Source organism: Bombina bombina, chromosome 7 (assembly GCF_027579735.1).
Source record: "Bombina bombina isolate aBomBom1 chromosome 7, aBomBom1.pri, whole genome shotgun sequence".
Lineage (NCBI taxonomy): Eukaryota > Metazoa > Chordata > Amphibia > Anura > Bombinatoridae > Bombina > Bombina bombina.
Window position 1 is genome coordinate 350,052,329 of NC_069505.1, and position 12,836 is coordinate 350,065,164.

The 12,836-nt window shown below is 37.7% G+C and overlaps 1 protein-coding gene across 1 annotated transcript in view; it reads left to right on the forward strand.

Moving 5' to 3' along the window:
- The window catches only part of STAB1 (stabilin 1), a 1,127,460-nt gene that overhangs the window by 1,043,622 nt on the left and 71,002 nt on the right, over window positions 1-12,836 (forward strand). Inside the window, exon 59 of the mRNA XM_053721023.1 lies at window positions 2,522-2,715. Within this exon, the coding sequence (XP_053576998.1) occupies window positions 2,522-2,715 (194 nt within the window). The remainder of the gene's footprint in view (window positions 1-2,521; window positions 2,716-12,836) is intronic.

The window sequence follows — 12,836 nt, forward strand, 5'->3', positions numbered from 1 at the left end:
CAGATCTGGTGGACATGTCATCCCTTCCACCATGGACTCTACCGCTGAGGCAGGACCTTCTACTTCAGGGTCCTTTCAACCATCCAAATCTAATTTCTCTGCGTCTGACTGCTTGGAGATTGAACGCTTGATTTGATCAAAACGTGGTTTCTCCGAGTCGGTCATTGATACCTTAATTCAGGCTCGAAAGAGTGTCACCAGGAAAATTTATCATAAGATATGGTGTAAATATCTTCATTGGTGTGAATCCAAGGGTTACTCATGGAGTAAAATAAGGATTCCCAGGATATTATCTTTTCTCCAAGAAGGATTGGAGAAGGGATTGTCAGCTAGTTCCTTAAAGGGACAGATTTCTGCTCTGTCTATTCTTTTGCACAAGCGTCTGGCGGATGTTCCAGACGTTCAGGCGTTTTGTCAGGCTTTAGTTAGAATCAAGCCTGTGTTTAAACCTGTTGCTCCGCCATGGAGTTTAAATTTAGTTCTTAAAGTTCTTCAAGGGGTTCCGTTTGAACCTCTGCATTCCATAGATATCAAGCTTTTATCTTGGAAAGTTCTGTTTCTGCTAGCTATCTCTTCGGCTCGAAGAGTTTCAGAGTTATCTGCCTTGCAGTGTGATTCCCCTTATCTGTTCTTCCATGCAGATAAGGTAGTTTTGCGTACCAAACCTGGGTTTCTTCCTAAGGTGATATCTAATAAGAACATCAATCAGGAGATTGTTGTTTCGTCACTGCGTCCTAATCCTTCTTCAAAGAAAGAACGTCTTTTACACAATCTTGACGTGGTTCGTGCTTTAAAGTTTTATTTACAAGCTACTAAAGATTTTCGTCAAACATCTGCATTGTTTGTTGTCTACTCTGGAAAGAGGAAAGGCCAAAAGGCTTCAACAACTTCTCTTTCTTTTTGGTTAAGAAGTATAATCTGCTTAGCTTATGAGACTGCTGGCCAGCAGCCTCCTGAAAGAATTACAGCTCATTCCACTAGAGCGGTGGCTTTTAAAAATGAGGCTTCTGTTGAACATATTTGTAAGGCGGCGACTTGGTCTTCGCTTCATACTTTTTCTAAATTCTACAAATTTGATACTTTTGCTTCTTCGGAGGCTATTTTTGGGAGAAAGGTCTTACAGGCAGTGGTGCCTTCCGTTTAAGCGCCTGCCTTTTCCCTCCCTTCATCCGTGTCCTATAGCTTTGGTATTGATATCCCACAAGTAATGGATGAATCCGTGGACTGGATACACCTTACAAGAGAAAACAAAATTTATGCTTACTTGATCAATTTATTTCTCTTGTGGTGTATCCAGTACACGGCCCGCCCTGTCATTTTAAGGCAGGTGTTTTTTATTTTTAAAGTACAGTCACCACTGCACCCTATAGTTTCTCCTTTCTCTTGCTTGTCTTCGGTCGAATGACTGGAGGTGGCAGTTAGGGGAGGAGCTATATAGACAGCTCTGCTGTGGGTGATCCTCTTGCAGCTTCCTGTTGGGAAGGAGAATATCCCACAAGTAATGGATGAATCCGTGGACTGGATACACCACAAGAGAAATAAATTTATCAGGTAAGCATAAATTTTGTTTTAGCAATTAATGTGTAAAGGAGGTGTGTGGAGAGGAAGCCCATCTGCATCTCTGTCCTATGTCCCCTGTTCTACTTTCCAGCTCTGTGTATTAGGGTTGTCTTTTTGTGGCCGATCAGCTGCCTATCCGTTATGTACTGGTAATGTGTTGTTTCCATCTCATCACCATTAGTTCATGTGTTTCCACTGTGCCTACTTTAAGATGATGATATCTTTCCATTGATAATAAATATTCTACCTGGGCCCTCCATTCTGTCACCGTGGGCACTGTGGCGGATTTCCAGTGCTTTGGGATCAATATTTTAGCACCATTGATAAGCAATACCAACAGTGCTTTTGCTACGCTATCAGTCAACTTGGGAAGTGCCATGTAGAAGAGAATTAGTGGGTCATTGGGTATCTGTTTCCCCACTATGTCTGTCATTTGTTTTATTATCTCCACCTTAATATGTATCTAATCTGTCACATTTCCACCATATATGTGTGGGGTTCCCCACTTTGCCACATCCCCTCCAGCACAGTTTACTTGTTGTCTTGTAAATCTTATGAAGTCTGCTGGTAGTTAGGTACCATCTTGTTAGGAATTTGTAATTTGTTTCTATTATCCTTGTGGATACAGATGACTTTTTAGTAGCTAGGAAGGCTTTACGCCATTCTTTAGTTTCAATGCGAATGCCCAATTCTGTCTCCCATGCTTTAGTGTATTATGGTAGTTGGTGGTCGTCTTCTATTAGCAATTGTTTGTACAATATGGATATCGCGTGTCTAGGTGTGTTATTCTGGCAGCATAAATTTTCATATCTCTATCCCACTATTTTTATCCAAATAAAGACCTGAAAAGACCTCATATGTGAGGTGATCAAAATTAAAATCATCATCTCTGCTATAGTCTAAATATCTGGCATATGATGTGAGATGGTAATATAGGTACATCTTCTTTTCTTTTTAACAGTAATTGACATGTGTAAGGATCAAAATGGTGGCTGCAGTATCCATGCCAACTGCACACAAGTTGGAGTAGATGTGTCGTGCAACTGTTTTTCAGATTATGAAGGGGATGGTATTATTTGCAGCCCTATCGATCTCTGTGCCAATGGGAACAATGGTGGATGCAATGAACATGCAACATGTATCAATATTGGAGCAGTGAGTATTCTATAGCAGACAATGTCAACTCATAATGAATTAAAGGGATAGTAATCACCAACAATGTAATTGTTTAAAAAGATAGATAATCCCTTTAGTTACCATTCCACAGGTTTGCATAACCAACACTCTTATATTGATAAACTTTTTACCTCAGTAATTACCTTGTATATAAGCTTCTGCTGACTGCCTCCTTATCTCAGATCTATTGACAGACTTGTATTTCAGGCAATTAGTGCTGACTCTTAAATAACTTCATGTGCGTGAGCACAGTGTTATCTATATGAAACAAATGAACTAATGCCCTCTAGCTGTGAAAAACTGTCAAATGCATTAAAATTAGAGGCGGTCTTCAAGGGCTTAGAAATTAGCATATGAGCCTGCCTTGTATTAGCCTTCACTAAAAATAATAAAAGAACAAAGCAAATTTGATAATAAAAGTAAATTAGAAAGTTGTTTAAAATTACATGCCCTATCTGAATTATATTACGTTTAAAGGGACATAATACTCATATGCTAAATCACTTGAAACTGATGCAGTATAACTGTAAAAAGCTGACAAGAAAATATCACCTGAGCATCTCTTTGTAAAAAAGGAAGATATTTTATCTCAGAATTTCCTCAACTCAGTAGAGTAAGTTCTGTGTAAAAAGTTATACTCAGCTGCAAATCAGCATCAACAGTTATACTCAGCAGCCAATCAGCATCAACAGTGCTGAGGTCATGAACTCTTTTACTGTGATCTCATGAGATTTGACTTAACTCTCATGAGATTTCATTGTAAACTTCCTTACACTGAATAGGGAAATAAGATTAGTGTGCACGTAAGCTCGCTCCTTCCGCTGTCCCGGGACAGACATACTGATTTGTTGCTTAGAAGTCCTTTACAATGGGATGTGGCTACTGAGAAATTTTTGAGGTAAAATATCTTTCTTTTTTACATAGAGATGCTCAGGTGATATTTTCTAGTCAGCTTTTTACAGCTATACGGCATCACTTTCAAGTGTTTAAACATTTGGGTATTATGGCCCTTTAAGTTGGACGTTACTATCCCTTTAAAAATCTGTCCTTCTTAAAGGGATATAATAATGTAAAAAATATACAGCTCCAGTATAGTAATTATTACAATATCTATAAAACAGTAAAATCTCAATAGAGTGCTTATACCTTCTAAATAAAGCATCTGTTCAATTACAATATCCATAAAAAGTGTTGTTAGCCATAAAAAGTATATATTCTGTGTGTGCAAAGAAGTCTTGTTCCATTATAGTCCTTTTGTTTTTTGGGTCTCTGCTGAATCCTTCCATATCACCTACGGTACTGGTACCATATTTACTGAAAAATATTAGAAATATTAGGAGCAAAAACAAACAGCAGGGCATGGACCATCTAAATGTAGTATTCAAAATATACAGCACTGTATCCCACTTAAAAAAACACTCACTTTTTAAGACCTCAAAAGTAATATTAGGTAATTACCAGGCACATACACAAAAGAGTACATTCAGTCCTACCAGAACCAAAACCCTCATTGGGAATCCCCCCCCCCCCTCTCCCATTTTTATGGCTCTTCTAGTTTATCTAGTTTATTTAAAAATATCCATTGGTCCACACAAAAGCACACACTATATCCAAATGAAACTAAAGTCTCCTGTGACGTCATTCCAAAGTGCTACAATACAGACCGCTCTCCTCCACAGCCAGCTGTGAGGAAACTTCTGAAAAGTCCACGAGGCAGCTTCTAATGACGTAGGGTAGGACAGTTACTACGAAATGTGTAAGGTCACACCCCCACAAAGTTAGGCAACGGAGCTACACATGAAGTTTCTGAAAGGCAAAATACAGACAATTGTTTTAAAACCTACATGTATAAATACATAAATTATTAGATAATCACATATCAGCATCAATTATAAAAAATACCAGTTTTGCATTTAAAGGGACAGTCAAGTCCCAAAAACACTTTCATGATTCAGATAGGGCATGTCATTTTAAACAACTTTCCAATTTACTTTTATTACCAATTTTGCTTTGTTCTTTTGGTATTCTTAGTTGAAATCTAAACCTAGGAGTTTCATATGCTAATTTCTTAGACCTTGAAGGCCGCATCTATTCTGAAAGCATTTTGACAGTTTTTCACCACTAGAGGGCATTAGATCATGTGTTTCATATCGATAACATTGAGCTTATGCACGTGAAGTTACCCTGGCCTGGAGTGAGCTCTGATTGGCTAAAATGCAAGTCTGTCTAAAGAACTGAAATAAGGGGGCAGTCTGCAGAGGCTTAGATACAAGGTAATTACAGAGGTAAAACGTGTATAATTATAACTGTGTTTGTTTTTTTTTTGTTTTTTTTGTTTTTTTTAACTTTTATTTAGGCTTTATTCCACATTTACACTTATTAAACAAGAAAAAAAAACAGTTATAAATTTACCTCGTAATTAATAAATCATATTTAACACATTTGGTCATTATATATTTTTTTCCTCATATCTATATTAAATTAAAGTCCATGATAGTCCATCGAAAGACCCCTTCAGGTTCCCTGGGGTCTCTTACTGTCCACAAAATTATTTTCCTTAACAAAAATACAAGCTAAAGATTCCAAATGTGTATAAAGCCTAACAAAAAAAATAAATAATAATAAATAAAAAAAAAAACAAAAAAAAAAATATATAACAAGAAAAAATTATTCTCATGGATATAACATTAAATTGTTATTTATAACATCTTCAGCAACAGATAATTTTATAACTACTTTACTATAATACTTAAATATATGCCTCATGTTTTCCTTTGTAAAAGATTTTTTATATTATAATACAGATCCAGCTGATCTACTGATTGATAATAAAATTTCTCCATAGATATAGAATATTGTATTTGTAACTGCCATTCTGTTATTGTTGGCGCTCTTTTCTGTTTCCATAATCTCGGTATTATCTGCTTTGCGCTATTTAAAAGTATATATAATGCTTTATCATATTCTATTGATAATTTTAAAACAGGCTTGTACAATAGAACTATTGTTGGTTCTAATGGAAGCTGTATTGATAGTAATTTATTTATTTCTCTAATTATTAAAGACCAATAGTCGAATATTATTGGGCAAGACCACCAAATATGTATCAATGTACCTTTCCCTCCACACTCTCTCCAACATTGTCCTGAAAAGTTAGGGAATATTGTTTTAATCCTATTCGGTGTTAAATACCACCTCATCAATAATTTATAATTTGTCTCCTGTATACTAGCTGATATTGAGGTTTTTGCATGGCGTTGAAAGATTATACCCCATTCTTTTGTTGTAGGTGATACTGCTAGTTCTCGTGACCAAGCTTTGGTATATGTTGGTAATTCTGAAATTGTTGCTGTAGTTAATAATTTATATACCATTGATATTGTCCCTTTTACTAATTGATTTCCTGAACAAATTATTTCAAAAGAGGTCCTTTGTCTGACTGGTTCTATTCTCTTTGGGTGGGTATTTAAAAATGATTTAAGCTGAAGATACCTCAACCATGGACTTAAAATCAGTACCCCGTTATTGATTAATTCTGATTGTGATTTTAATATATTACCATTCATTAATGTATAAATTGGGATTAGATCCTCCAGAGTTCTTATATTGGTATCTCCTATAAATTCACAGAATGGTAAAGAGTCATTTAACATAATAGGTGTAAGTGGGGATGGAATGGTTGTTATTGATTTTTCCATTTTAAGAATAATATTCCATGTTCGTAATAATTCTTTTAAGATAGGGTATTCTTGCATTATTTTCGGCCAAGCTTTTATAGGTTGCCAACACTTACCTCCTAATTGTTTACTTTGTATTAAATTATGTTCTAATTGTACCCATTCTTTCTGTTCTATATTCTTACACCAGTCAATAATCCTTTGTAATATGGATGCTCTCCTATATTTTATTAAGCATGGTACCCCTAACCCTCCCTTTTCTTTAGGAAGATACATAGTTAATCTTGATACTCTCGCAGTCGTGCCGTGCCATATATATTTGTTTAGTAAAGATTGGAATTTATCAACATAAGAGTTTTGTAAAGGGATTGGTAATGTCTGGAATAAATATAGCAGTCTTGGTAGAATGGTCATTTTCACCGCTTGAATTCTTCCAAGCCATGATAAATTTCTATTTTTCCATCTGTTTATTTCTATTTGGGTTTCTTTAAACAGTTTATCATAATTTAATATAACTAGTTCTTTATGACTAACTGCTATAATAATCCCCAGATATTTTATCGTATTTGAGATTTCTTTTAAGTTAATATTTTGTCTAATTAATTGTAAACTGTTTCTATCTAATCCATAACTAAGCAATAACTAAGCAATTCAGATTTCGACTGATTTACCATACTCCTTAAGTGTATTTAAAACTACAGGGATAGATTGAACCGGGTCAGAAAGTGTAAATATAACATCATCTGCATATAATGAAATTTTACAGCTAATGTTACCTATATTAATGCCATGTATTTCTTCATTCTGCCTTACTTTAGATGCCATAATTTCTATTGCTAAAACAAATAATATTGGTGATAAAGGGCATCCCTGCCGTGTTCCGTTGTTTATTTTAAATGGTATCGATAAAGAGTTATTAAATTTAACAGTCGCATAAGGAGCGTTATATAAGGAAAAGATTCGTTCTACAAATAATTTGCTAAAGCCGAAATGATATAAAGTGAGACGTAAGAATTGCCAATTCAGCCTGTGTTTGTTATGCAAAACTGGGGAATGGGTAATAAAGGGATTATCTATCTTTTTAAACAACAAAAATTCTGGTGTTGACTGTCCCTTTAAGTATCCTGATATCTTTCCCGTGATACTAATAGTGCCTAGTGCCTGCAATTTACATTATCTAACTAATCTCAAATTAAGCAATACTATAAGATCCATTTCTTTTTTTATATTTTCTTTTATGATTCAGATAGAGCATAATGTTATAAAAATATATCTTATTTACTTCTATTATTAATTTTTCTTTGTTGGTATCTTTTGTTAAAAAGCAGGGACATATGCCTAGGAACCAGACCATTTCTGGAGCACTATATGGCATCAGTTTTGCAAGAATGTTATCCATTTGCAAGCGCATTAGATGGCAGCACTATTACCTGTCATGTAGTGCTCCAGATGCCTACATAGGTATCGCTTCAACACAAAATATCATGAGAACAAAGCAAATTTGATAATAGAAGTAAATGAAACACTTTTTTTTAAAATGTTATGCTCTGTCTGAATTACAAAAGATTTTTTTTGGGTTTAATATCCTTTTAACCCTTTGAGTGCTAAGCACTTTCCCACCTGGGTGCTAAGGTGATTTAAGTTTTTTTTTTTTCCTTTCCCTATACCTTGTATTGTAAATTTTTAACAAAGTTGCACGGTGACGTCATCACGTCATTGTGCGTGATGTCACCATGCAAAACGTAAAGCCCCGGCGATGCCTGTCACTATGCAGGCCTGATCGCCAGGGTAGGAGCGGTTGGGAGCCCCCAGATCTCCCTCAAGGTGGGAGAGTGCTAGCGACGGTTCTGAGCCATCGTTAGCACCAGAGTGGGAAACTCTGCAACGGCTCAGATTTGTCTTTAGCACTCAAGGGGTTAATGGTGAGGCCTCTCACATTCCTGGGAAGGGCCTAGCAGCTGTAGGAGTCTATAAGAGTCTATGTTGGGTTAATTGGATATCAGACATTCTCCTGTTAACCTAAAGGGGCATATTTATAAAGCTCCGTATGGATCTTGATGTCCCGTGTTTCCGGCGAGCCTTCAGACTCACCGGAAACAGAAGTTTCCGCTCTGAGGCGGCGGACAGAATTCGACAGAAATTAACCCGGTCAAATACAATCGGGTTGATTGACACCCCCTGTTAACGGCCGATTGGCGGACAGAAATCGACATAAACCAATCCGATCGAATATGATCGGGTTGATTGACACCCCCTGCTAGTGGCCGATTGGCCACGAATCTGCAGGGGGCGGTATTGCACCAGTAGTTCACAAGAACTGGTGGTGCAATGATAAATGCCGACAGCATATGCTGTCTGCATTTATCGATGTGCAGCGGACATGATTCGCTATATCGCATCATGTCCGCTTGTACCATAATAAATATGCCCCAAAGGTGGAACTTTATTATGGTGATTTTTTTAATTCCCCTAAATTGGCTTTATATTGGGTGAAAATAATGTAGAAATGTTTATTGAAACTATAAAAGTATTTTAAGTTTTCTTATAACCAGAAAAAAATAAAACAACAAATACCTTGAGAATATATTGCAGCTGATTCTTTTGTAATTAGTTTTTATGGTGTCCTAGGCACTAAAGAATCTGCTGCCCTCATTCAAACCCCAGCCTCAAAAGTTTTACCTTACATTTCCCTCAAATATTTATCACATACAGGCCAGTGGTGCATTGAGGGCTCATGCACCCCAATAGCCAATCAGGGTTGTTGATAATTAATAAAGTTTATAAATAAAATATTTAGAAAACATACATGTAGGAAGACAGCATGTCATAGAACAACCCCTCAGCATTTTATCACTAGCCTTATTTAGGCTAGTCCAGAATACATACTCTAAAATTTCACGATTGCAAATACAGCAAAAGTCTTGTCCTCTCAAAGTATAGACATATCAGAACATCTTGGAGCATTTCAACATATTATAATCTGGGTAACCATTCTTACAAACTTGCTATTTCTCTTGTAAGGTGTATCCAGTCCACGGATCATCCATTACTTGTGGGATATTCTCATTCCCAACAGGAAGTTGCAAGAGGACACCCACAGCAGAGCTGTAATATAGCTCCTCCCCTAACTGTCATAGCCAGTCATTCTCTTGCAACTCTCATCAAGCAAGGACGTTGTAGGAGAGAGTGGTTAAATATAGCTAGTTTATTTTCTTCAATCAAGTTTGTTATTTTTAAATAGTACCGGAGTTGTGAGGTTTCTATGATCTTAGCAGGTTGTAACTAAGATCCATTGCTGTTCTCACATATGTCTGAGGGGATTACACAGCTGAGGTAACTTCAGCGAGAGAATGGCGTGCAGTTTATTCTGCTATCAGGTATGTGCAGTTATAATTTTTTCTAGAGATGGAAAACACTAGAAAATGCTGCTGATACCGGATTAATGTAAGTTAAGCCTGAATACAGTGATTTAATAACGACTGGTATCATGCTTACTCCCAGGGGTAATACCCTTATGATATTGCAATATAAAATGTTTGCTGGCATGTTTAATCGTTTTTATATATGCTTTGGTGATAAAACTTTATTGGGGCCTAGTTTTTTCCACATGGCTGGCTTAAATTTTGACTAGAAACAGTTTCCTGAGGCTTTCCACTGTTGTAGTATAAAAGTTACAGTTGATGCAGTTAAAATTACAAACTGTGACATCCAGCTTCCCTCAAAGGCCCTCTGAATGCTATAGGACATCTCTAAAGGGCCCAAAGGCTTTCCAAAGTCGTTTATTGGGGAAGGTAGGGCCACAGCTTGCTGTGGCAGTTGGTTGTGACTGTTAAAAAACGTCTATTTCGTTTTTTTTATCCGTTTTTTGAACTAAGGGGTTAATCATCCATTTGCAAGTGGGTGCAATGCTCTGTTAGCCTATTATACACACTGTAAAAATTTTGTTTGATTTACTGCATTTTTTCACTGTTTTTCAAATTCTGACAAAATTTGTTTCTCTTAAAGGCACAGTACCGTTTTTTATATTTGCTTGTTAACTTGATTTAAAGTGTTTTCCAAGGTTGCTAGTCTCATTGCTAGTCTGTATAAACATGTCTGACATAGAAGAAACTCCTTGTTTATTATGTTTAACAGCCATGGTGGAATCCCCTCTTAGAATGTGTACCAAATGTACTGATTTCAATTTATGCAATAAAGATCATTTTCTGTCTTTAAAAAATGTATCACCAGAGGAATCTGACGAGGGGGAAGTTATGCCGACTAACTTTCCCCACGTGTCAGACCCTTTGACTCCCTCGTAAGGGACTCACGCTCAAATGGCGCCAAGTACATCTAGGGCGCCCATAGCGTTTACTTTACAAGACATGGCGGCAGTCATGGATAATACACTGTCAGCGGTATTAGCCAGACTACCTGAACTTAGAGGTAAGCGAGATAGCTCTGGGGTGAGACAAAATGCAGAGCATACTGACGCTTTAAGAACCATGTCTGATACTGCCTCACAATATGCAGAAGCTGAGGAAAGAGAGCTTCAGTCAGTGGGTGATGTTAATGACTCAGGAAAGATACCTGATTCTAATATTTCTACATTTAAATTTAAGCTTGAACACCTCCGCGTGTTGCTTAGGGAGGTTTTAGCTGCTCTGAATGACTGTGATACCATTGCAGTGCCAGAGAAATTGTGTAGACTGGATAAATACTTTGCAGTGCCGGTGTGTACTGATGTTTTTCCAAATACCTAAAAGGTTTACAGAAATTATTAATAAGGAATGGGATAGACCAGGTGTGCCGTTCTCTTCCCCTCCTGTTTTTAGAAAAATGTTTCCAATAGACGCCACCACACGGGACTTATGGCAGACAGTCCCTAAGGGGGAGGGAGCAGTTTCTACTCTAGTAAAGCGTACTACTATCCCTGTCGAGGACAGTTGTGCTTTTTTTTTTTTAGATCCAATGGATAAAAAATTAGAGGTTACCTTAAGAAAATATTTATTCAACAAGGTTTTATCCTACAGCCCCTTGCATGCATTGCCCCTGTCACTGCTGCTGCGGCGTACTGGTTTGAGTCTCTGGAAGAGGCTTTACAGGTAGGGACTCCATTGGATGACATACTTGGCAAACTTAGAGCACTTAAGCTAGCCAATTCTTTTATTCTGATGCCATTGTTCATTTGACTAAACTAACGGCTAAGAATTCTGGTTTTGCTATACAGGCACGCAGAGCGCTATGGCTTAGATCATGGTCAGCTGACGTGACTTCAAAATCTAAGCTACTTAACATTCCCTTCAAGGGGCAGACCCTATTCGGGCCTGGTTTGAAGGAGATTATTGCTGATATCACTGGAGGAAAAGGTCATGCCCTTCCTCAGGACAGGTCCAAATCTAGGGCCAAACAGTCTAATTTTCGTGCCTTTCGAAACTTCAAGGCAGGTGCGGCATCAACTTCCTCTAATGCTAAACAAGAGGGAACTTTTGCTCAATCCAAGACGGTCTGGAGACCAATCCAGACCTGGAAAAAAGGTAAGCAGGCCAAAAAGCCTGCTGCTGCCTCTAAGACAGCATGAAGGAACGGCCCCCTATCCGGTAACGGATCTAGTAGGGGGCAGACTTTCACTCTTCGCCCAGGCGTGGGCAAGAGATGTTCAGGATCCCTGGGCGTTGGAAATTATATCCCAGGGATATCTCCTGGATTTCAAAGCTTCCCCCCCAAAAGGGAGATTTCACCTTTCACAATTATCTGCAAACCAGATAAAGAGAGAGGCATTCTTACACTGTGTACGAGACCTCCTAGTTATGGGAGTGATCCATCCAGTTCCAAAGGAGGAACAGGGACAGGGTTTTTACTCAAATCTGTTTGTGGTTCCCAAAAAAGAGGGAACCTTCAGACCAATTTTGGATCTAAAGATCTTAAACAAATTCCTCAAAGTTCCATCATTCAAGATGGAAACTATTCATACCATCCTACCAATGATCCAGGAGGGTCAATATATGATTACAGTGGATCTTAAGGATGCTTATCTTCACATTCCGATACACAAAGATCATCATCGGTTTCTCAGGTTTGCCTTTCTAGACAGGCATTACCAGTTCGTAGCTCTTCCCTTTGGATTAGCTACATCCCCAAGAATCTTTACAAAGGTTCTAGGGTCGCTTCTAGCAGTCCTAAGGCCGCGGGGCATAGCAGTAGCCCCTTATTTAGAGGACATCCTGATACAGGCGTCAAACTTCCAAATTGCCAAGTCTCATACGGACGTAGTACTGGCATTTCTGAGGTCGCATGGGTGGAAAGTGAACAAGGAAAAGAGTTCTCTATCCCCACTCACAAGAGTTTCCTTTCTAGGGACTCTGATAGATTCTGTAGAAATTAAAATTTACCTGACGGAGTCCAGGTTATCAAAGCTTCTAAATTCCTGCGGGGTTCTTCATT